Genomic DNA, 25,710 nt, shown 5'->3' on the forward strand with positions numbered 1-25,710 from the left:
TATCTCATTTCTAGGTACAAGACATCTGCTTCAGCCATGACTGTCGCTGGGTTGTGGTCAGTACTCTCCGGGGTACTTCCCACGTTTTCCCCATCAACCCTTATGGTGGCCAGCCTTGTGTTCGTACACATATGTCACCACGAGTAGTGAATCGCATGAGCCGTTTCCAGAAAAGTGCTGGACTGGAAGAGATTGAACAAGAACTGACGTCTAAGCAAGGAGGTCGCTGTAGCCCTGTTCCAGGTCTATCAAGCAGCCCTTCTGGGTCACCCTTGCATGGTAATTTTCTCTGTCTCCACTGTTGTCTTGAATCTTCCTTCCCTTTGTCCTTACTTTTACAGATCTGGGATAAAATTAAACTTGTTATAGTCTGTTCATGTAAAAAGAAGATCTTAGGCTTATATGAAATTCTTAATTATTAAATCATTTAATAAATTGGAGCCGATTTCATAATGGTGATCTTTACCATGCTATTTTAACTCCTGTTTCAATATATAAGGGATATTTGGTATCATATTTATGGAATATAAAACTTGGAACTATTTTTATAACTTCAGAGAACTGAACCTCCTTTTTACTTATCTCTTTCAGAACATTCTCTGTTCAATGGGACACTATAATTTATTAAGAAATATTCATTGTTGGAAAGAAATAGTCATGGGTAATGTGTATTTTAGATAGAGCAGCATTTGCTTTTTTTTTTTTTTTTTTTTTTTTTTTTTTTTGAGACGGAGTCTTGCAATGTAGCCTGGGCTGGAATGTAATGGCGTGATCTCAGCTCACTGCAACCTCTGCCTCCTAGGTTCAAGCAATTCTCCTGCCTCAGCCTCCTGAATGGCTGGGATGACAGGTGCCTGCCACCACGCCTGGCTCATTTTCTGTATTTTTAGTAAAGATGGGGTTTCACTATGTTGGCCAGGCTGGTCTTGAACTCCTGACCTTGTGATGCACCTGCCTTGGCCTCCCAAAGTGCTGGGATTACAGGCGTGAGCTACTGCGCCCGGGCTGCATTTTATTTTAAAATGGGATTGGCGGGATTTCTGCTGTGTATCTCAGTAATTTATCTTAGAGCAAGTAGCTGTGTAACCACCATCCCAATCAATAAATGGAACATTATTGGAATCTCTCTTTTGCATACCTTCTCCATAACATTAAACCACAATTCTCATTTTTATAGTAACCACTTCTTTACTTTTTAGAATAGTTCCACTCCTAAGCAAGTGTCCTTAAACACTGTTGTTTCCATTTTATGTAAATGGAATTATAGAGTATGTATATTTTGATATCTTTGGCTTCTTTAACATTGTATTTGTGAGATTCAGTTATGTTGTTGCAGGTAGGTTTAGTTCATTTATTTACAGCTCTCATTTATTCCATTGTACTTCTATTTATTTATCCTTTCTACTACTGCTGATGCACATTGCATGGTTTCAGGTTTGGGGATAATATGTATACTAATTTTTGAGTGGAAATTCTTGATCATAACGTAGTTGAATCTTAACCTTGATAAATAACACTGGAGTGGTTGTACCGTTTCATTCTCACTAGAACGACAGAAAACGTTGACATTAGATCACCTTTTCTGGAGCATTGCAGATTTCCCTTGATGGGTGACCATTTTAGGTTTTCAAGATTGGGGAATCTTATATAGAGAGATTATGGTTACCACAGAAAGTCATTGTTATTTTATTAATTGACCTGAAATTCACATAACGTAATATTCACCATGTAAATGTGACAGTACATTCATAATGTTGCGCCACCACGACTTCTGTTTACAAAAACATTTTCCTCACTGCAAAAGGAAACCACATATTCTTTAAGCACTTACTCCTCATTCTTCTTTCCCCTAATCCCCTAGCAAACACCACTCTCTGCTTTGTAGACTGTTAAATTTACTTGTTCTGTATACTTTATATAAATATAATTATAGAATATATGACCTTTTGTTTCTGCCTTCTTTCATTTAGTATAATGTTTTTGAAGTTCATCCACATTGTAGTATACATTAACACTTCATTCCTTTTTGTGGGTAAATTATATTCCATTGTAGGAATATAATGCAATTGATCCGTTCATCCACTGAGGTACATTTGGGTTGTTTCTACCGTTTGGTTATTGTGAATAGTGCTGTTATGAATATGTGTGTACATGTATTTGAGTACTTCTTTGTAATTCTTTTGAGTATGTACCTATCCTAATTTGTTTCAGCTTCTATACTGACCGCATTACACATTCTTTTGTAGTATCCGATGAATTCCACACACACACACACACACACACACACACACACACACACACACACTGTAGGAAGCTTTAAGATAGACTGAAAAAATATAGATAAATGTTATCCTCGGGACTTTTGTAACTCAAAAAAAAATGGGACCTCTTTTTACTTCTGAGATCATACTTTATGCTTTGGTTCTATTATTTTTAATGAAAATGATTGTTATTCATGTGTATTTAACTTAACCAGTGACCCATGATATTTAAGGTTGAAAGTTTTTAGAATCAGCTCTAGATGCAAAAGGTCATTGGGAACTAAACATTGAGTATACATGGACATAAATATGGGAATAGTAGACACTGGGGACTCCTGGAGGGAGGACAGTGGGAGGGGGTGAGGGTTGAAAAACTACCTATTGGGTACTATGCTCACTACCTGTGTGACAGGATCATTTGTACACCAAACCTCTGGGACATGCAGTTTACCCATGTAACAAACTTGCACATGTGCCCCCTGAACATAAAATAAAAATTGAAAAACAATGCTTATATTTCAAAAAAGTATATAGAATTTTTATAAAATAAAATTTAGAAAGCTATGAGATATTGATATTTTCAGCTATTTGCTAGACATTTTATTTCAGACTTAACTAGTTACATTTTTTGGTATTAGTGTTAAAATTGTGTTCTCTATGTAGGTGTGTAGTATAGGTTCTTGGGGGCTTTTCTTTTTGTGTTAAATGTTTTTCATAACAAAGTTTTACCAAAATCTTTTGGCAAAGAGATTCACTGTACGCATGGAGCAGCTAGGTCAATAAGAGAAACCACAGATGTATTAGTAAATTAAGAAGGATTTGTGATCCCTACATTTATATGTCTTTGGAAAATATTCCCTTGAGCTTCTTTTTTGTTCTTATTCTTGCTTCTTTATTCAGCAAACCGCATAAGAGGTTTTTGTGTTAGGCTTCGAGCATAATGTGCACAAAAGATGGTGGTCATTCCTACCCTCATGGATCTTCTTATTCCATGGGAAAAGACAGATATTAAATGACTGCGAACAAATATCTTTCAATATACTTCTGTTGAAGGTCGCAAAGTGCCAGTCAATGAAGGATTTCATCATTTGTGAAAGGAGAGTAGTTAAAGAGCAATACTACTAGATTTCCAAGTCAAAATATATTGTTTTCTCTCAGCTTTATTGCTTTCATGTCTCTCCTCATGTTTTTTGCAGAAATCTCAAAGAGGAGAATCCACACTGTCTGGCTATGCTGCTGTACTTAAGATTTTCTTTTGAAAGCAAGGAATTTCCGGCAGCCTATTCCTCCTGATAGATAACACGTGTTAAAATTTTATTTCCAAAATTTCCCTCTATTCCTCTGTGTAGTTTTTCTCATTTTTGAAGCATGGACTTTGGAGTGATGGTCATTTTTCTTCATGTTTTTTTTGTATCTTACATGTCATAACAAAATGGGCATTGTTGTTGGTTAGTTCTAAAAATGATGTATTTACAGTTTGTGTGGGTAAACAGTCTGATGCTGGTCAAAAACAATGTAAACCATTGAACAGGGAGGGATTCATCTTGAAAATGAATCATGTTTTGGCGGTATTACCGTTGTTTGTCTGTGCTCTTTTTAGCCAAGTAAAGGAAACTGTTAAATAACAGTTGATATAGGGGTATTTCCTTTTTACTCTTTGGACCGAATCCAGTTTAGGTTAGGATTATTTTATCTATTTGCCAATTTTTTTAACTTTCCAGAGGATGTTTATTTATTTGAAATATATTCTTTATAAATATCTCTTCCATTTCCTATCTTGTTGCCCGAACATCCACTTAGTCTAGTTGAGGAGTTCTTGTGATCCACGAACAGGATAGGAAAAAAATTTACATCTTTATATTCACTATCCTTTAACCAAAAGTAAGCATTTCCTTTTTATTATGAACATGGAAAATACATGACAAAAATATTAACAATGCTTGTGACACTGTTACCAATAGAAAATGCAGAGATACTCATATCACTTTATATATGAAATATATATCTTGAAGTATCTTGCATTATTGAATATATTTTAAAATATTGTTTTTACTCATCACTACTTTGAAATTATTATGATTATATAATATTTTAGTATTAATTGATTATATACATTACTATAACACTTTATTTTTAATATATTGATAACTGTACTTCAGTATAGTTCATTTTCTTTGTAATTATATGTCTTTTTCCCGTGCCTTGTAAGTATTATTCTGGGAAACATTCTTCAGGCTTCCCCAGACTGTCCAAATAGTCTGTGATACAAAAATGGTTAAGAATCCCGGATCATCATTTTTTCCCTCATCTGTATCAGTAATTTCTAACAATTTTTTACTATCACAAGCACTTCCTTTGTTAACTATAAATATGATCTGCCAATTTTCTGCTTAAGATCTTTGTGTCTCACCATACTCCTAGAAGGTTAGAAAATGTCCTATCTTATTTCCAGCTTCTTGTCTAACCATACCTAGATTTCTGTACCCTTTCCTGAATATGCCACATGTATTTATTTTTTGATAACTTTCCTATTTGCAACTTTTCTTTATTTGACATTATTATTGCCTCTTTGAATGCCTACTAAGGAAGCTGAAATATTACTGCCTCTCTTAAGCCTTCTTTTGATTTTTATCATCTTTTTCAACCTTGGTATTGGTATGCTCTGCATACTTTTATCATATTATAATATGCAGGTTATTCATTGACATGTCTAGGCTTCCTATTAGATTGACTTCTGTGAGCACAAAGTCTTTTTGGTGTTTGTATCTTGGCAGTTGACATAGATTCTAAGGCCTTTTTTATTTTTTTGAGATGGGGTCTTGCTCTGTCACCCAGGCTGGAGTGCAGTGGCGCCATCTCGGCTCACTGCAAGCTCTGCCTCCTGGGTTCAAGCGATTCCCCTGCTTCAGCCTCCTGAGTAGCTGGGATTACAGGTGCGTGCCACCATGCCCGGCTAATTCTATTCTTTTCTTTTCTCTTCTTTTTTTTAGACGGAGTCTTGCTCTGTCTCCCAGGCTAGAGTGCAGTGGTGCAATCTTGGCTCACTGCAACCTCCACCTCCTGGGTTCAAGCGATTCTTCTGCTTCAGTCTCCCAAGTAGCTGGGATTACAGGTGTCTGCCACCATGCCTAGCTAATTTTTGTATATTTAGTGGAGACAGGGTTTCACTATGTTGGCCAGGCTGGTCTCGAATTTCTGACCTCAAGTGATCTGCCCACCGTGGCCTCCCAAAGTGCTGGGATTACAGACATGAGCCACCATGCCCAGCCGAATTTTTGTATTTTTAGTAGGGACTGGGTTTCGCCATGTTGGCCAGGCTGGTCTCAAACTCCTGACCTCAAGTGATCCACCTGCCTCAGCGTCCCAACGTGCTGGGATTACAAGCATGAACCACCGTGCCTGACCAGATTCTAAGGCTTTAAACCAGAGTTTTAAAACATCTTTAGAAGTTGTTCTAAGAAAAACAATTTAGATTTAAATAATTACTTGTTAGAATGAAGAGCTTTTTATTCATAGTAACAACTTAAAAAAATTAACATCGCCAAGATGTAGTCATTTGATCAACAACATTAATTAGTGTTTATTGTGTCCAGGCACTGTTCTGAGTTATAGGAATTTAGCAGTGAACAAAAGAGAAACATGTCTGTGTTCCCATGGAGCTACAGAGAAAAATGAGGGAAGGGGAATAGGGAATGCCTAGGGAGGATTGCAATTTGAAATTAGTATGCTTCCCATAGGCCTTACTGAGATGATGACATCTGAGCAAAGATCTGATGGAAGTAAGAGAGAAATTCATATAGAACAGCCTGTGTAAAATCCTGAGGTGGGAGTGTGCCTGGAATGTTCAAGGAATGATAAAGAGACCAGTGTGGCTGAAGCACATGGTGTAAGGTGTATAATAGGTGATGAGATCAGAGAGGTAATGAGGGCAGATCACTGTCAGCCTTTCACTCGGCATGAGATGGGGGGGGCGGTTCTGGAGGGCATTGAGAATAAGAGTAATATGATAATACTGTGTTTTGGCAGGACTAGAATGGAGATCTGTATTGAGAACACAGTCTGTACGTGGACATGGGTGGAAACTTAGTTGAGACCTTGAGACCAGTTAGGAGAGTATTGCAAAAAATCAGGCAAGAAAAGATGAGGTTTGGAGTAAGTTGTTTATAGTGAAGATTGTGAGAAGTCATTGGATTCTTGATATATTTTTTATGGTATGGCCATCAGAATTTCTGGTACATTTTATGTCAAGTATGAAAGAAGAGATGAGTCAAGATGACTAGTAAGACTTTTAACCTAGACATCTAGAAGGATAGGGTTGGTGTCAATTGAAATGAAGAATGCTGTGGGTTAAGCAGGTTTTGGGATGGGGACAGGATCAGGAATTTTGGACATGTTAAGTTTAATATGATGTCTTTTTGACCTCCTATTGATGTTAAGTAGATAGTTGGTTATATGAGTCTGGAGTTCAGTGGAAAGCAATCATTTATATAGGGATAAATGTTTGCAATGCATAGATGATAGCTGAAACAAAAATGAGATGAGATCACCTTGTAGGTAAGTGAGTATAAAAAAGAGATGTCCCAGGACTGAGCCCTGGGGCCCTCCGACATTAAGTAGCCAGTGACATACAAAGGAAAACTATATATGAGAAATCCTAGAGGCCAAGTGAATTAATTTTTTTATAGAGAAGGGAATGATTAATTCTACTGATAGATCAATGAAGAACTGAGAAAAAGACAGAAGACTATTAAAATTAGTAATGTAGAAGTGTGATCCCCACCCTTTTTGGCACCAAGGACCGGTTTCGTGGAAGACTGTTTTTCCATGGGCCAGTGTGGGGAGGGGTGGGAGGTTTTGGGATTAAACAGTTCCATCTGAGATCACCAGGCATGAATTAGATTCTCATAAGGAGTGTGCAACCTAGATCTTTGCATGTGCAGTTCACAATAGGGTTTGTGCTCTGATGAGAATCTAATGCTGCTGCTGATCTGACAGGAGGTGAGCTCAGGTGGCAATGCCAGCTTGCCAGCCACTTACCTCCCGCTCTGCAGCCCAGTTCTGTACAGGCCACAGACAGGTACCAGTCCACCACCTGGGAGTTGGGAACCACTTGTGTAAAAGACATGTGTCTTTGATAAGAATACTTTTGGTGGCATGGTAAGTGCCTGGTCCCAGTGGATTTTAGTAAGAATAGGAAAAGACAGTGTCGACAAGTCTTTCAGGGAGGATTGATGTAAGCGGAAGCGGGAAAATTTAGAGGAGACCGAGGATGTTGCTTCCTTTTTCATAGGGAAATGGGTAGTGAGGATGGGTGCAGGTATCGGAGCTTTGAGGAGAAAGGCAAAGGTAAGAAATAGTCCTCTAGGAGAATAGGCATTCCTTTCACCAGTTAGTAAATTTTTGTTGAATGAAGAAAGCATATCTTCCACTGTTATTTGTGCCCTAAGTAAATTTAATTACATGTCTTTGCTTTCCAGCTTCAATACCGTGTTTCTACACCTAAGTTACTTTCTCCCTACTTCTTCAGGTACACATTCAACCCCGTCTTTCAAGGCCAGCTTGTGATGTACTTTCTCCCTCTAAAAATAGGTTGAATTTCATATATTTGCTCCTTCTGTAAACCCTTTATCTGTACTGATTTTTTTCCACTTTCTACCTATTATTATTATTATTTTTTAAATTTTAGATTGAGTGTACATGTGCAGATTTGTTACATGGGTATATTGCATGATGCTGAGGTTTGGACTTCTATTGATTCCATCACCCAAATAGTGAACATAGTACCCAACTGGTAGTTTTTCAACCTCCCCACCCTTTTCCTCCCCACTTTTGAATCCCTAATGTCTATTGTTCCTATCTTTGTGTCTGTATACACCCAATGTTTAGCTCCCACTTATAAGTGAAAACATGACATATTTGGTTTTCTGTTTCTATGTTAATTTACTTAGGATAATGACCTCCAGCAGCACCTATGTTGCTGCAAAGGACACAATTTTATTCTTTTTTTATGGCTGCATAGTATTCCGTGGTACATATGTAGCACATTTAAAAAATCGAATTCACCATTGATGGGCACTTTGGTTGATTGCATGTCTTTGCTATTGTGAATAGAACTGCGGTGAACATGTAAGTGCAAGTGTTTTTTTTGTAAGAATGATTTATTTTCTTTTGGGCATATACCCAGTAGTGGGATTTCTGGGTCAAATGGTAATTCTATTTTTAGTTCTTTGTGGAATCTACAAATTGCTTTCCACAGGGACTGAACTAGTTTCCATTCCCACCAACAGTGTATAAGTATTCTATTTTCCCTGCAGCCTCACCAACATCTGTTGTTTTTTGACTTTTTACTAATAGCCATTCTGACTGGTGTGAGATGGTACCTCATTGTAACATCTCTCTGATGATTAGCGATAAGCATTTTTATATGTTTATTGGCCATTGTATGTCTTCTTTTGAGAAGTGTCTGTTCGTGTCTAAATGACCCTTTTAATGGGGTCATTTGTTTTTTGCTTGTTGATTTAAATTTCTTATAGATTCTGGATATTAGTCCTTTGTTCAGATACATAGTTTGTAGTATTTTTTCCCATTCTGTAGATTGTCTGTTTACTCTGTTGATAGTCAGAAGCTCTTTAGTTTAATTAGGTCCCAATTGTCAATTTTTTTTTGTTGCATTTGCTTTTGAGGGCTTAGTCATAAATTCTTTGATCAAGCCAGTGTCCAGAAGAATTTTTCCTGGGTTTTCTTCTAGAATTTTTATAGTTTCAGGTCTTACATTTAAGTCTGTAATCCATCTTGAGTTAATTTTTGTATGTGGTGAGAAGTAGGAGCCTAGCTTAATTCTTCTGTGTGTATATAGTTAGCCAGTTTCTCCACATCATTTATTGAAGAGTTATATCCTTTCCCCATTGTTTATTTTCATCGACTTTGTCAAAGAATATCAGGTGGTTGTAGGAGTGCAGCTTTATTTCAGAGTTCTCTGTTCTTTTCCATTGGTCTATGTGTCTTATTTTTGCACCAATACTATCCTGTTTTCATTACCATAGCCTTGTAGTACAGTTTGAAATGTGATGTCCCAGGTCAGGCATGGTGGCTCACGCCTGTAATCCCAGCAGTTTGAGAGACCAAGGCTGATGGATCATGAGGTCAGAAGTTTGAGACCAGCCTGGCCAACATGGTGAAACCCCGTCTCTACTAAAGAGACAAAAAAATTAGCTGGGTATAGTGGTGTGCACCTGTAATCCCAGCTACTCAGGAGGCTGAGGCAGGAGAATCACTTGAACCCGGGAGCTGAATGTTGCAGTGAGCCAAGATCGCACCATTGCACTCCAGCCTGGGCGACAGGGTGAGAGACTCTGTCTCAAAAAAAAAAAAAAAAAAGAAATGTGATGTCTCAGGCTTTGTTCTTTTGGCTTAAGATTGCTTTGGCTATTTGGTCTCTTTTTTGATTCCATATGAATTTTAGAATAGTTTTTTCTAATTCTGTGAAACGATGACATTAGTAATTTGATAGGAATAGTATTGAATCTTTAGATTACTTTGGGTGATAATGGACATTTTAACAATATTGATTCTTCCAATACATGGGCATGGAATGCTTTTCCATTTGTTTGTGTCATGTGTGATTTCTTTCAGCAGTGTTTTGTAGTTGTCCTTGTAGAGGTCTTTCACCTTCTTGCTTAGATGTATTTCTAGGTATTTTATGGATTTTTTTGTGGCTTTTCTTAAAGGGATTGCATTCTTTATTTGCTTTTCAGCTTGAATATTATTGTTGTATAGAAATGCTACTGATTTATGTATCCTGAAACTTTACTGAAGTAATTTATCAGGTTAAGGAGTCTTTGGCAGAATCTTTGGAGTTTTCTAGGTACAGAATCATATTGTTGGTGAAGAGAGATAATTTGACTTTCTCTTTTCCCATTTTGATGCCTTTTATTTATTTCTCTTACCTAATCACTTCAGCTATGACTTACAGTACTATGCTGAATAGGAGTGGTAAGAGTAGACATCTTTGTCTTGTTCCAGTTCTTAAGGAGGAATACTTCCAGCTTCTGCCCATTCATTATGATGTTGGCTATGAGTTTGTCATAGATGGCTCTTACTATTTTGAGTCTACTTTTATTTTTGATGCTACTGATTACTAAGTTAAAACTTCCTTGGTGAGGAAATTGGAGGACCTGGAATCAGACTCCCTGGTGGTAGAATCTATCTTCCATGATTTCCTAACTCTGTAACCTTAGACAAATGATTTATTCTATCTGTACCTCACTTTTCTTTCTGTAAAATTGGAATAATAATATTACCAATCTTATAGAGTAACTATGAGAATCAGAGCCCTTTAAATAGTGTTTGGCACATATCAAATATTCAAACCGTAGTTGCCATCATTAGTATCATTATTGATACTGCTGTTAATGTGAGAGTCTGTAGAACTGATTCATTTTTCATATTTTGGTACAGTACCTGTTACCCAGAAAACAGAATAAATGAGTAATTCACTAAATAATGAGTAAATTAAATATAATAATTGTGAACTTATTCTTTAAAGGCTTTTAGAACAATACTAGGCTCAATATTGATAAGTTGAGTTGCTACATTGCTACACCAATGTAAACCCAAAAGTGATGGTAGTATTATCATTTTAATTGGTTTTTGCTCATTTTAATTGTATACATCAGGAAATATGGTTTTATAAATCAATACACCTATTCTTGAGCCTTTGCCATTTCTTTATTTTGCAAATTAGTTTTCCATTTTAGGTTCAAAAATATAGAGTTCACTGTGTCATGGGACTTTTAAGGAATTTGTTTTCTTCCTGCAATTTCCATTCAGTTAACAAACAGATCTTGGATTCACTTCTGCAGTTCTGTAGAGTTCCTGCAAGTGTCTCCTTTCCTATTAACTTGTTCGTCCTCAGAGGGGGTCATCTTTGAGTCACAGCTTTTGGCATCTGAATTCCAGATTCTGCTTTTTCTAAATGGAAGTAGTTGATGAGACTCGGAGACCTTTATACAAAGCCTCTCATTTCTTGGACTTGAAGCCTCCATGTTTCAGTAAAGTGCTTTTACAAAACTGGAAGTATCACTTTTCTTTTTAGCATCTGTATGAGGCATTCCTTTTACCACTCAAAGACTCTGTTTATAGCTTTCATTTGATGGTTTATTGTAATTTTAACTTATGTTGATCAGTAGTTTTCTTGATACAGACCACATCACAATTGTAAATACAAAGCAACCACACATTTCAGCCTTATATAGTTTCACCTACTTAAGAGAATCAATGATAATGTGCTGTTTCTTGACTTTTCTTTCCACATCACTGTTTACTTGTGGATTGAAGTTTCCATGTGCATGTTTTAATTTTTGCCAAGAAAAATCAATCAAGTGCACCGTAGCTCTGCTTTAGATTTTATGCCTCATATGACATAGAGTATATAAATAGTATAAACATGTTAAATGGAGAAAAATCTTGTGGGGGGATATCTTAGTTTAGTACCTGGATTTTTATTGATTATGTGTACTTTATTGTTTTAGCTCAAATGTAGTTTTGTTTTTCATTTGTTGTTTTCAAATTTAAAGTTTTCCTGGTGAATTTGTTTTCTCAAATTCTTTTATCACCTTTTTAAAAAAAAATGTTGCCATAACACTCTGCTAGTTTTGACATTTACTATTTTCTCAAGACAGAGCAGATGAGTTTGTTAGGGAAAGTGGATAGAAAAGAGTGATCTCATAGTACCTTTCTGGAAACAAGATGCTTTCATTTCAGAATCGTTAATGGAAGAAGCTATTAAATGAAGATTGTACAGTTGTTGTTTTTAAATAGGTTTTTAAAGAGAAGTTTTAGGTTCTCAGTAAAATTGCGAGAAAGGTATAGATAACATAATTTTGGGGGGAAATAAAATTGCCAGTGGGATATCTTTTAAAGGAAACCCGATATTATATTGCCTCTAAATTATACTTTAAAATTTAGTGCTATGAAAATTAATTTAAAAATATTTTAAACCTAAATAAACTCTATTTAGATATTTTATATTTTTGTGTATTTCATTTTGGATATAACACATTTCTTTTCTCTGTAAGTTTTGCCTCTAAATAAATGCCAGATGATGTAGTTATCCCTTGAAACTAATCCAGAATTTCTTCTTTGCTTTTTACTGCTTGTGGAAATATTTTTACTTTTCTATGTATTTTTTACATGGGCAAATCATAAACTCCAGATTTCAAAATAGTTTTATTTTTAAATGGTTAATGAGACATGCCTCTAGAGGGCAATATTTTCTCAACCTTTCTAATTGTAATCAAGGCAACCCTGGCATGAACCTGAGGTACTAGGGATGTTAATGTCTTATCAGATCTTAAATAGCCTCTCTTCCTTTTTATTATGTTTTCTGTGATTTATTCTTCAACGTCTTCTTAGATAATTCGACTTTGGAAATATATTACTATCAATTAATATCCCTTCTGAGTACTACATGCAGATACCCAGTTCCTCTGAGTGAATACCATTGATTGAATAGAGGCAAATTTTTTAGTTATATCATTTGAGTATGTGGGGTCATTATGCTAAATGTTTTTTTATTCTCTATGTGTTGCTATTCAGGAACTTGTTATCTGTATACTTTATAATATCAGAGTGATTAAACTTCATTTTTGAGGCATTGAGGCGTTATAAGGGCTAATAGTTATCTATTCTTTTCTATTAACATTGACTGGACACTTACTGTTGTTGTTTACCCTTTAAATATAATTTTTATTTTTTATCAAAGAAATATATGCATTTGTTATAAAAGTCAAAAATATAATTTTATAATGAAAGAAGGCACTTTTTGGCCTGTCCTCCCCACTCTCGGGTATCATTCCCCAGAGGCCTCTTCTTTCAACTCTTCTGGTTTTTTCTCAGTTGGTTTTTTTTTGGCCCTTTCCTGGAAATCCTATTACTTGAATAATGTATCTCCTACATTGAGCCCCTAACCTTCTTGTCTATTTTCTATCTTTTTTTAACTTTATGAGAATTTCCCCAACATATCTTTCAGTCTTCTTGTTGCAGTTTTATTTCTGCAATCTTTTTAATATGATTTTCTTTGAATGTTTCTTTTATTATCACACCCTTTTCTTATTTTATATGTGTAATGTTTTTCTCTCTTGAAGAGATAGTTATAAATTTTGAAGCTTTTTTGTGCTCCTTTTATTATCCCCTCCTCTCCCCTTCCCTCCCCTCCCCTCCCCTCCCCTCCTCTCCCCTCCCCTCCCCTCCTCTCCCCTCCACTTCCCTTCCCTTCCCTTCTTTTTCTTTCCTTTTTTTCTTTCCTTTCTTGTCTCCCTTTCTTTGTCTTTTTAAATAGAGACAAGGTTTTGCCATTTTGCACAATCTGGTCTTGATCTCCTGGGCTCAAGCAATCTGCCTGCCTCAGCCTCCCAAAATGCTGGGGATTACAGGTGTGAGCCACCAAGCCCATCTGGAGCAGTGATTTTCAACCCTTGACTGTCCATTATACTTAAGCTAGATAGATTTGAAAAATACTGAGGCCTAGACTCCATCAGACTGATTGAACCATAACACTGACCTCAGTGATGGGGAATCCTTGATGGATCATTGGCTGAATATTTTTATTTTTAAATTCTATTATTTAATAATTCATTTTTATTTTATTATTTCATTTTTATTCAGCTAATCAACAAATCAATACTAAGGAACTGATTGGAAGCTTTTTTAATGTGGGAAGGGCATACCACCTTATAGGTATCAGTGGTCTATCAGGTAGGAATGCCATTTTATTATCGTACCTCAAATAGTCACTATCCATAGGTCTTTTCACATACACTGGTCAGTTTTCCCACAAAGAAATTCTTCTATCCTCTGTTCAGGGTGGGGTTGGGGTAATAAAGAGTTTCTGGCAATAAACTTAGAAGTTAGTTTTCAAGGAGTTGAAGGAGTTAACATTATTTTTGTCTAGTGATTAGAATAACAAAAAGAGGATTTGGAGAACCTGTTTGCATTTGATTATTGTCTTACTTCCCTAATTAGGAGGACAGTTAAGTAAGAAATTCTGGTCTGGTTCCACTGAAATAAAAATATTTCTATGGAAATCTGGAGATGGAATTTTTAGTTGCTGAAGTGAATAAATGTAAAAACTACTTATTCAGATAAAGAAGGGCAAATGGGTAGAGCAACAAATTTTGGGAAAAGAAGTGAATGTTCATTTCCTTATGTACTTATCAAAAGGAAGATCTGAAATGTTTTTTTTTTTTTTTTAATTTGGAGAAAAATTGGAGAGGGAGAAGAGAGTGAGTAGGCTTCTTAGGATTTGTAATAGCCAGAGTTTGAATGATTGACCCATATGAACAGATTTAGAAATTATCAGACTTGAGAATAACAGACATGAATAGTCTTGAGGTTGAAATCTGAGCAGAAACTAGAAATCTGCTAGTTGATAGTTGTAAACTACAAAAGGACAACAAGACTGGGATCAGGGCTATACCAGGATTATGCATAGAAATAGAAATTATGATGGTTCTTACCATGGTGAGGTAAATGACATTTTGAATTTGGAGGAGGATGAGAAAAGGAAAAGGATTTAAGGTTCATTGAAAGAGTTATTAACATTGGATGATGTGTTTTTGCAGGTGAGAATATTGAAGCTTGAATGAGGCACTAGAGAGAAATTACTATTTCAGAATGAACCAAGGTGGAATTAACATGGGCACTGTTGTTGTTGGCTTCGGAAGAAATAGAGCATTCCATTTTCTGTGTTAAAAGCCATCTCTAGTAAGGAATGCTTAATTAATGTTCAATAATATTTCACTCTGGTCTAGTTTTGGAGCAGATTGAAATGTGTCTGTATTTGATAAAACCATAGATGAGGGAAAAATAGCATGACAGTACTGATAAATGAAGATAGTTTTCCAGCAGTGCTGCAGCTGATTAGGAGAGTGTTTCAGCTTGACAGGGAATTACAGGGAAAGAAGAGTCATTATTTCTCAACCGGGATTGGTCGTGGTATCACTCCTCTTTGTGGTTCTTACTGTCAAGGATCTTTTGTAAAAGTAGGTTTTACATACATAGGTAAAGTCATAGGCATACTTTTGGAAAAGTAAATTTAGAAAAGAAGGGCTTGAACTATTAGTATTCGTGTGGTGTGCTTAGTTTGATTTTTTTTCTTTTTTTTTGGTACACTGTTCCACAAATTGTTGGTAATTTAGGCAGCTAAATGGAGTATTGGTTTTCTGTTTTCATCTTGAGTAAAATATGTAAGCATATTTTGATAGATATTTAAATGTTTTAAAACTGGAAATAAAGTATATGTGAATAGAAAAGGTTTTATCTGCCCTGTTGTCAAAAATGCTGATTTGGCCCTTTCGTGCTGTACTCCCGTCTTTGTATGGTTGTTATAATCTGTTGCTGTTTCCCATCTGAAGGAAATGCATCTTTGACACTTCTCATGACCTGAGTCATGATGCTGAAATAGAGCCAGAAAATATCCTTAACAGTCATGGGTAAAAAGAAGGAAGGCGTCCGTGGGATGGGGCGGGAGAATAGGGGACTGTGGGGCGAAGAGAGTCTTTGCTCTTTCAGTTTACATCATTTTGATTGTTAGGAAAGTTACTTACATTTTGTGGCTATACTTTTTATTCAAGAGAAAAAGTGCCTTGATTTTATATTAAATTGTTCCTTAAGTGTACATTCTTTAATGTATAGGTATACAAAGTACATAAAGATAAGTTCTGCAAATGTAAAATTAAATAGTTTTGAGTTCTCTGGAGCTAAGAAAATACACTTTAAATCCTGCAATTAATTGTATATTTCATCTTCCTACAAAGTGTTTATCTCAGAACCAACTTCTGATACTTCTACATCTTATATGTTTAGCAGTTAAAGTAATAAAGTCACATTTGTTGAGACAAGAAGATAGGATTCCATATTTTTTCCATCTACAGTAAAGCATTTCTATTTACTCTGTTGATATACAAAATTCATTGTGAGATAAAGATGGGAGAGTTGAGTATAGAGTATTTTCAAGAAATAATTTAATGAGGACTTATATTTTGGGGAGCACATTTCACCTGAGACTTGTTCTAAGGGATGTTAGATTATGGAGCCTTAATTCGGGGATTTTTCATTAGGCTAAAACTCCTCACTTTTGAGCACTTAGTTTCAGTACTATGTTTGAACTTGATTCAGAGGAGTGGAAAATTTTGAGGGTGCTTTAATATGATACATTTAGAAATAGGTTGAGGCTTAAGGTCAAAGATCTTTTTTTAAAATTTTTATTTATACGTATGAAGAATTTACTTTCTTCCCTCTCGTGTTAAATATAGTCTTTTCACTGTTACATTTGATTTTTTCATTGTTGAAGGAGTGTCAAACTACAATCCTAATACTTAAAATGAATTAAAAATTGCTAAACCTTCTTAAATATTAAGAGCACCAACTCTTAATAAACTTTCTTCATTCCAAAATCTTGGAGTGCTCTAAGAATAATAAGTAATGAACTTACCACTTTGAGGGAGGAGATTTTGTTCATTTAACTTACAAGTTTGGGTTGACTCTGTGATTGAGACTTAATTGTATGAAACTTTTCAGACAGTTTTTTTATATTTCAGTAGAATTCCTCACAGCTAGTTCTGTTATTTTCCCTTTGTGTTCTTGGATTTTATAAACATTGTTTCTAACTGTTGATTTCATCACCTTTTCTAGGGTAATTTTTGCCACCTAAGTTTTTGATATTCCTTGTTCTAGGCCCACCTTGTTACCTTTTGGAGTTGTGTTGACTATACTTGCTGTACTTAGAATTTTAGCAACAGTAATTATTTCTTTATGACTTTTAATTTTTAGGCATCAAATTTCTAAATTTATCGGGTTTATTTTAGCTTTAAGAAAAGAAAAATACTTAAATTTATATGTTATAGTAGCCAACACATTCAGATAATAATTAACAGATGATAATGGATTCACAATAGAAAAGGAAAACTACCTAGCAAATTATTGATTGGAGTATTCGTACATAAATATATACAGTTTCAATTCTCCTGAAAGTACACTTTTAATTCTAGTGACATTTAATAAGCCCTAGGCAAAGCTCCATGCAGGCTACTTTGTATGTAGTGGGGGAGAAGTGATGACAATATCATTAATAATCTCAATCCCCATCCTGTTTAAAAAAAAAAGAAAGATTGGATTCTTGTTTTCAAGTCCATTTTGTGGGAGATTTCTCTTATCTTCCTACCTTCCCACCCTTTCTCAAAGTACCTACAGTAATGTCTATGGTGACATGAACTTTTTACTCAAAGAAAGCAACAAGTGTTTTTGCTTGAAATGCATCAAAAATTGCAGTGTTTTTACTTCACTATCGATTGCCTCCAAAAAAAAAGTTATAGGCAAAATAAATCAGTGCCCAGACAGGATTGTCCTTCAGCATTTTCTGTCTTTGTGTGTCACCTAAACTGTTTGTTGTGTTTATAGTCGACACACACACACACACACACACACATAAAATTCATTTTCTTTTAGTGTGTGTTCTACCCTCCTTGGCTCCTGTGAACAAGCATTGCTTCCGCCCAGTTTGGTATGTGGGTCAGAAGGCACTGTTTCCCACCAGGGTGCTGCTGTTTCCTTTTCCGACTTGAGTAGATTGCAGATTATACTGGAACATGTCTGAGAAAAGGTCATAAAGGAAGGTGAAAGTCCTGGAACTGCAGCTGGGAAGCTTGACATTCTCATCTAGGAAAGGGGAGAAGAGAGAGATGGAGAGAGAGACACACACTCCCATCCCAACCAAAAATAACCCACCTGCAGGAAATTCCCTTTTACACAGGGTATTTTTTTATTAAATAATTATTGAGAATTTGGTTGAAAAAACTTTAATGTTAAATTGGATGGCAAGCAAGAACTAAGCAGTGTTTTTAACTTTTCAGAGCCCGGATTTCCAGTGACTATTTCAAAACAAGCTACCATTGTATTCTTTGACATAGTCAAGAAGTCAGAGCTTTTCAACTACAAAATTAACTTCGTTAAACTCCTTGGTATATTTTAGATTTTTATCCCTGTCAATTCCACAGCAGGATATTAAAAACAGACCAAAAGCTTTGCTCTTCTGTAGAAGACAAAAGTTTACCAAAAAAAAAAAAAAAAAAAAGCCCCATAGAACTCATCATCTAGTTTTTATTTTTGAAAGATATGATGTAGGGAATAGAACATCTACATGATGTCTTAGAATAGGTAAAGTGTTGCAAAGAGAGCAAAAATAAAGCAGATACTTGGGACTGGGGCTGTTTCCGTAGAATTGTCTTCTGCGGAGTGCCAGAGAGTCACATTGACCTTGGGCTTCAGTGTGGCTCAGTAATCTGATTTCAAAATGCAAGAGTTCAAAATAGGAGGCCAAAGACACTAGGTGAGGAGCTTATATCCTAGAACAATAGTGGGTCTTGTAGATAAGTATATGGAGAGGTGATGAGAACAGAATTTAATACAGTCGTAGGAGTCTAGAGTACTGAGTTATAGGAAGGTGTCTATTGTAAACCTTCAGAAAAGTGTAGTGCCTAAAGTGGATAAGGTCTGTGTCTGTGGTAAGAATAAGTGAGATGATATGTGGACTTCCATAGGGCACCATTGCTTAGTGTCCTTTAGCTCTTTTTGCAAATGAAGCTTTGCCGTTTCTATACTTATCTCTAATACTCTAATACTATACTTACCTCATATCTCTAATGACAACAAAAGGACAGTGCTCTTTTTATCCTCCAAATGTTTCACTTGACCCACTTTATTCCTTTGTAGGTCTTAGTTTCTCATACCTTCTGTTTTTAAAGAATCTTTCTTTGTCCTCCATTAACAATAACTTTTAGAAACCTGTAACAAAAATTTCTTTATCTCCCTGGTATGACATTCCTTTAAGGTACTTTCTGATCTACAACTATTATAATTTGATTCCGTTATTTTAACCGATTTTGTCTCCTTTGTTCACAATATGGTAAGATATGGAAATTTTTTAAAGGTAGAAAGGATGCAAATACATTCATTTTTTATTTTCCCTCTTCTTGTTTGTATCTCGGAAAAAAGACAACTATACATATGTACACACAGATACACTGATAGTAACTTTAATATTTAACATAATCTGAAATGTTCAACAATTTCAGTTTTGCTAGCTTCAGAGAGTTCTTGCAGTTGGCAGTTTGCCACATTCACATGTTCTCACATCACTGCATTCAGAAGCTAAGAATACCAACCTGGCAGCTTCTGCACAGAGGGTAAAGATAAAACAGAAAGGAGTCTAACTTTGCAGCCGCATTACCTGGGAGTTGCTGCTGATGTCTTTTCCACAAATGTCCAAGTTTGTCAAAGCCCAGTAAATCTTAGAAAGTTTATTTTCCTTGTAGCATCTGTGTTTTATAATGGGTCTTTTAATTTGTTTTTACTTTGTCTGCAGGGATTTCTTTTGTCCGGAGTTTTCAGACTCTGTCTTTTTTTTTTTTTTTCCTGTGGAAGTGAGTCTGTTAATGATGACTGGTTTGGGAATATGCCTCTCTGCAAAGCTGACCTGACAAGCTGTTCCTCCAGCGTGGCAACAAAGCCCATTGTTATTTTCTCTGTTCACTTTTATCCTCAACTTAATCCATTTTTCTTCTGTGTTTTTATAGTATAAAGTGTCTGGGAAAACATAATTTAGGACAAAGCATAAGTAAGATGGTATTTTTAAGTTAGCAAAACTTTTAGTAAACAGATCACACCATGTCATTCTCATATATGCAGACAGTGGAACTATGTGTTAGTATGGAGATTGAGAGTTTGTGTCCCCCAAAGTACAACATACCTGTAGATATCCTTTATCCAAAAGATAACAGGAAAAAAAAAAGATCACAGGAAGCTGTTTTCATAATTCCTTTCTTTTTTAAATTGCAAACTTTTAGAAGATAAACACAGAAAGTCAGTGGTTGAACCCCAAAGTGAATGGTTCTGGTTTAATGGCTTTGTATTATAATATTAAAAACAATAGCAGTAAACAAAAACCTGAAAGCAGAACAAAAACAAGACACCGTAGCTTTAACCATCAAGGGATGTTTTAACAATTCGGATTTTTAAATAATTTTGTATCCCCAAATAGAATTCCTGCTTTAACTTATTGAGAAACCATTTCATTGGAACTTGGAATTTCTTCCCCCCAAGAGAACTCCATCTATCGTGGGGACTGGTAAACCTCTAAAGGATCAAAGCTCTAGTGGATTTGGATAAAGACCCAAAGGCCTGAGGCTTATGCAAGTTTATCTATATAGAGAAAGCCCAAAAAACTGGGATGAGAGTCTTAGATGAGCTTATTTTCTCATGAGATTTTTGGGACTTCCTGTGTCTGCTTGTGCCAGAAATACTGTGAGAATGTTCATTCTCATGGCATTTGTCACTTACAGGTCTCCTCTTAGCTGGAATTTGAAAGTATAATGGTGTGTGAAATATTTTATGTATCTCAAGACTTCATGCAGTCCACTACTAAAACTGCACTTAAATAACCTCTGTTCTTTTTAATTGTATTCATGCAATAAAGGAAAAAATAGAAGAGTATAGTAAAGAAGGGTTAGTGAAGGTGATACCTTGTAACTCTCTTCGTAGATCTCAGAAATATTATTTGTATCTTATGTATTTCTGAGAGGTGGAGCAAAGAAAAAGAATAGCAATAGACTTCATCCAGGTCCAAGGCAGACACTGCAGGTTTCTTCCTGCTGAACTTCTTTATACGAAGAAGCTTGAGGTTTAATGAAGAATTCTGGCTTGAAAATTTAGGCTTGATATAAACACATGCAAATGTCTAAAGATCTATTTTTAAAGTTATCAAGTCTAACCTTCTAGGCCAGTGAACGTGAGACTAAGCAGAATAGTGAAAGCCGCAGACTCCAGTCATCTGGCAGCCTTCTGAAGTACTGAGTCCCCTCCAGAATTATTTTTTCTATAGATCATAGGGCCATATTTTTCTCTGCCTCCTGGATATGGAAATAAATGTATTTCCTTCATTCATTCAGCAAACATTTATTGAGCTGTTAGCTATTAATGACTAGTAAGACACTATCCTCAGGAGTCTAGGCAGCCTGGTGGAGTCTCCAGTATTGTGGAGGACAAATCTGGAAGTTTGTTAGATTCTAGCTGAATTTTCAAAGAAAATCCAAGACAGAATAATTAGTGTAAAATCATTTATAACTAAAGATTTTAACAATAGGTCCTGGAAGAAAGGATTGTTAGGCTGTCTTGTGTAGTTATTTCATTTATTTATTTAGTGTGTATTACTTACATATCTGTGTCAGCTATTGAGATTTCTTGTCTAAACTAGCTCTTTCATTTTACTAACTTCTGATGTTATTTACACATTTCTCCTCCTTTATTTTCTACTAGAAAAGCAAAATAAGAAGATAGAGATTCCTTCCTTTATGCTCAAAATTTGTATACCTTTTCTCCCTTTATAAGTTGTCCTTTAAAACAATAATAAAAGTGACTCCTTCCTTTTTGTTCCTGAGTCATTTTTCAGATGTATTTATTAGCATGGTTTTCTCCCATTTTTCATTTTTTGTTAATATGTCTTTCTGTACCATTATATTATGAACTCTTTGAAAGTCCCTTGGACTTACTCCTTCAGAATCTAGAACAGGGGCCTGATACCAATAAGCCTCCAAAAGTGTGAAGTGACAGAGCGAAGATTGAATGGAACTTTTGCTTGGCGCAGTATGTCATCTTTGTTAATGTCTTCTTTTTCGGTGTCAGTCTTTAAATCTTTGTTCTCTGTTACCTTGATTTTATCCTCTCAGCAGTTCCTTTGCTTATGCCTTACGATCTGACTTTTCCACCTCACTACTGAAACTACCCTATTGAAGACTATTAGAGTTAGTAGCTTTTTCTCAGAGTTTGTCTTCTTAGATCTTGGCCTTATTGACCATTTTATTAATATACTCATTGTTTCATTAAAGCTGTGTTTATAAGTTGCTAGCCATATCCATTAATATGTAAGACAGACACCACCCCTACGAACATAAACATGAATGTAAAACCTACACAACTTACTTTACTCTCTCAGATGTGCTGGTTTCAAACATAAACACAGGAGCAGGCTGAGAAAGATAGATCTGAAGTTCTTTGTATGCTATTCTGAGGTTGTCCTTTATCCTGGTGAGCCAGTGAAGCATTTTAAGTTGTGCCTAGCTAAACCCCAGATTTGGAACTTCTCAGTGAATCACTTCATTTTCCTAGACCACTCCTTTTATCTGTCAAATTCAATGACTTCAACATCTATACTGTTCCCTTGCTGAAGAACTTAACCCAAGTTCCTACTCCTCTGGCTCAATTGAGAGGTCCTCCTAAAACTGAAATATTTTATCTGTGATAGTTAGAGATTCCTCACTACTCCTCACATAATGGCATCCCTTTATACCACTCTCCCGTCACCTTATCCTTCATGTCCAGAATATTCCTTCTCTCCTACCCTTACCCATATTTTGTCCAATTTTCAAAATCTAGATCATATCCCATTTGCCCTTTTCCTTGAGCCCTTTTCCATGTAAAGTTGTTCCCACATCTACTTATCTTTGGTTCTTGGCAATTAGCACTTAATGATTCCTGTTTGTGCCTGTTAGACTGTAAGCTTCATGACAACAAGGAAAACAGTCCCTTACAGTGTTATCTTAGGCTAAGGCACTCAACAAATATTTGTTTACTAGTTGTGAAATACATATGATGTACACAATTCTTAATTTTCACCAGCTTGTGACATAAAGTTGCAGTCTGATTTCAAATTCAAATTAATATTAGCATAGTTGTCTAATAGCGATTTTATAATTATTTACATCTATATTGGCCTTGAGAGTGTGATAATAAATTACTTTGAATGGCTTAACTATAAAGCAGTTTTTCTCATTTCTTCCACAAATATAATATTTTAATGTGATTTCCCTCTTCATATTTTTTACAAGGTTCTATGTTGTATCCTAAATCATCTTGTAAGTACTGCGAATTCTGTCTTTTGTTATTCCTGCAACAGGTGTAGATGGCTTCTGTTAACTTTAATGTGTATTCTGAATTGGAAATTGAGGAGATAGAGAACGATTTATTTTATTTGCATGAATTTCTTATCTTTCTCCATATTTTACAAAAGAGACATTTATCAAAGGTTAACTTGATAGTTCTATAGAGTAATATAAAAGGATAGATTTGTGTCCAAGGAAGAAGTAACATTTGGTTAAGCCACTATCCTAATTCCGAAGCCACTTTCATCTTGTTACGATTTTTTAGAAAGGCACTTTTGACTTTTCACTACCTCTCAGGCTACCATTAGATACTGTGTGATAGTTCTCCCTCTATCCTGAATCCATGCTATTTTTAAAGCAGATGTCTTTTAGGATGTGTTTCAGAAATAAGATATTAATTAGGACTTTTGGGGGGGATTCTTTTGCTGTGTACATAAATTTGTCAACTTAATTCGAATTAGCAAAAAAATTTATATGCATGTTTACTGTGGTTATTTAAAAAATACCTTATCTATTGCTAACCACATAAATGGGGTTGATAATTTTTATCAATAGTCAAGAACAGTGTTATAAAACTAACATTAAGTCAATAAGAAGTTTTTTGCATGAAAGAGTTGTTGGATTATAGGCACTGGCTTATTCCGTAACACAGAAAATGAGGTAATTTTTATATTTCTCTATAAACCCATCAATTAATAAGACTCACTATAAAACTACAGTAATTGAGAAAATGTGGTATTGGTGAAAGGCTACACACATAGATCAATGGAACACATGGATCAATCCAGAAATAGATCCACATGTATATGGTCAGTTGGTTTTTGACAAACATGGAAAGGCAATTAAAGGAGAAAGGATAATCTTTTTAGCAAGTGGTGATGGAACAATTACACTTCTATATTAAAAAAATGAACACAATGAACCTCAACTCTCGCTACATACACAAAAATGAACTAAAAATAAATCACAGTTTGCTTTTCTCCTGTCAAATCAACATTGCACTGGAAGTTCTAGGTAGGTCAGTGAGGCCAAAACAAAAAAAAAGGCATCTAGACTGGAAAGGCAGAAGTAAAACCATCTGTTTTTTGAGGATGACGTAATTATGTGTGTAGAAAATCCTCAGGAATCCAGAAGACATTATTAGAACTAAGAAATGAGCTCAGCAAAGTTGTAGGATACAAGATCAATGTACAAAAGTTACCTGTATTTCTATACATTAACAATGAATAATCTGAAAAATGAAATTAAGAAAACAATTCCATTTTCAAATTGCATGAAAAAGAATGAAATAATTAGTAGTAAGTTAACCAAAGAAGTACCAAACTTGTACCCTGAAAACTACAAAACATTGAAAGAAATTTAAGAATACTTGGGTAAATGGAAAGGCATCCTAAGTTCTTGGATTAAAGGGCATATTATTGTTAAAATGGCAGTATTCCCCAAATTGATCTCCAGATTAAATGTAATCCCTATCAAAAGCTCAGCTGGCTTTTGTTTAGAAATTGACAAGGTATGGGGGAACTAGCAGATTGTGTTGGATGTAAGGACCTAAGCAGGGCAACAAACCACTTTAACTGTCTTTAGAAAGATTAGGAATTCAGCTCTAATTACCAAAGACTGAAATATGTTAATAATTAAGCCGCACTTGGTGTTACCAGAATACTTCTCTTTTGTTTGTTTGTTTAGAGACAGGGTCTCTCTATGCCACCTGGGCTTGGAGTGCAGGGGTGCTATCATAGCTCACTGTAACCTTGAATTTCTGGACTCAAGTAATACCCTCTTGCCTCAGTCTTTAGTAGCTAGGATGACAGGCGTGTACCACAATACTCAGCTAATTTTTGGTATTTTTTGTAGAGATGGGGTCTCACTCTGTTGCCCAGGCTGGCCTCAAACTCCTGGCCACCTGCCTTGGCCTCCCAAAGTGCTGGGATTACAGGCATGAGCTGTCCAGCTCTCCGAGAATAGTTTGGTTTCTTCTCATCCACGTAATTGTAATGCTCTTGGCATCAATTCTACCTTTGATGCCTTTCTTAAATGATTACTGGAGTCAGTGGAAACCCTATCGGAGATAGAGAATTTCCCTCGGTGATGCTTTTCTTTATTTTTCTCTTTGTAGGGAAACTGAACAGCCAAGACTCCTATAACAATTTTACCAACAACAACCCTGGCAACCCTCGGCTCTCTCCTCTCCCCAGCTTGATGGTAGTGATGCCTCTTGCACAAATCAAGCAGCCAATGACATTGGGGACCATCACCAAACGAACCGGGTAAGGCCTTAGGCTTGGTGCTTTCTTAACAGCTGTTTTATAGGGTTGAATGAATAAAAATAAAACATACTTTTTCTTTGTATGGTTTTTATTATGTTCTTCATTTCCAGCTCAAATGAGACTTAATGGCATCAGATTAAGTACAAAGCACAGAACTTGCACAGGCATACTTGCACACAACCATGTATACAC

At 35.6% G+C, this 25,710-nt stretch overlaps 1 protein-coding gene across 4 annotated transcripts in view; it reads left to right on the forward strand.

Annotated features, from left to right (window-relative positions):
• The window catches only part of BCAS3 (BCAS3 microtubule associated cell migration factor), a 714,356-nt gene that overhangs the window by 312,707 nt on the left and 375,939 nt on the right, over positions 1–25,710 (forward strand). For all 4 annotated transcript variants that reach the window (XM_030828111.1, XM_030828114.1, XM_030828113.1 and 1 more), the window contains exons 15-16: positions 15–279; positions 25,368–25,518. In XM_030828111.1, the coding sequence (XP_030683971.1) occupies positions 15–279; positions 25,368–25,518 (416 nt within the window). The remainder of the gene's footprint in view (positions 1–14; positions 280–25,367; positions 25,519–25,710) is intronic.

Source organism: Nomascus leucogenys, chromosome 14 (genome assembly GCF_006542625.1).
Source record: "Nomascus leucogenys isolate Asia chromosome 14, Asia_NLE_v1, whole genome shotgun sequence".
Classification (NCBI taxonomy): Eukaryota; Metazoa; Chordata; class Mammalia; order Primates; family Hylobatidae; genus Nomascus; species Nomascus leucogenys.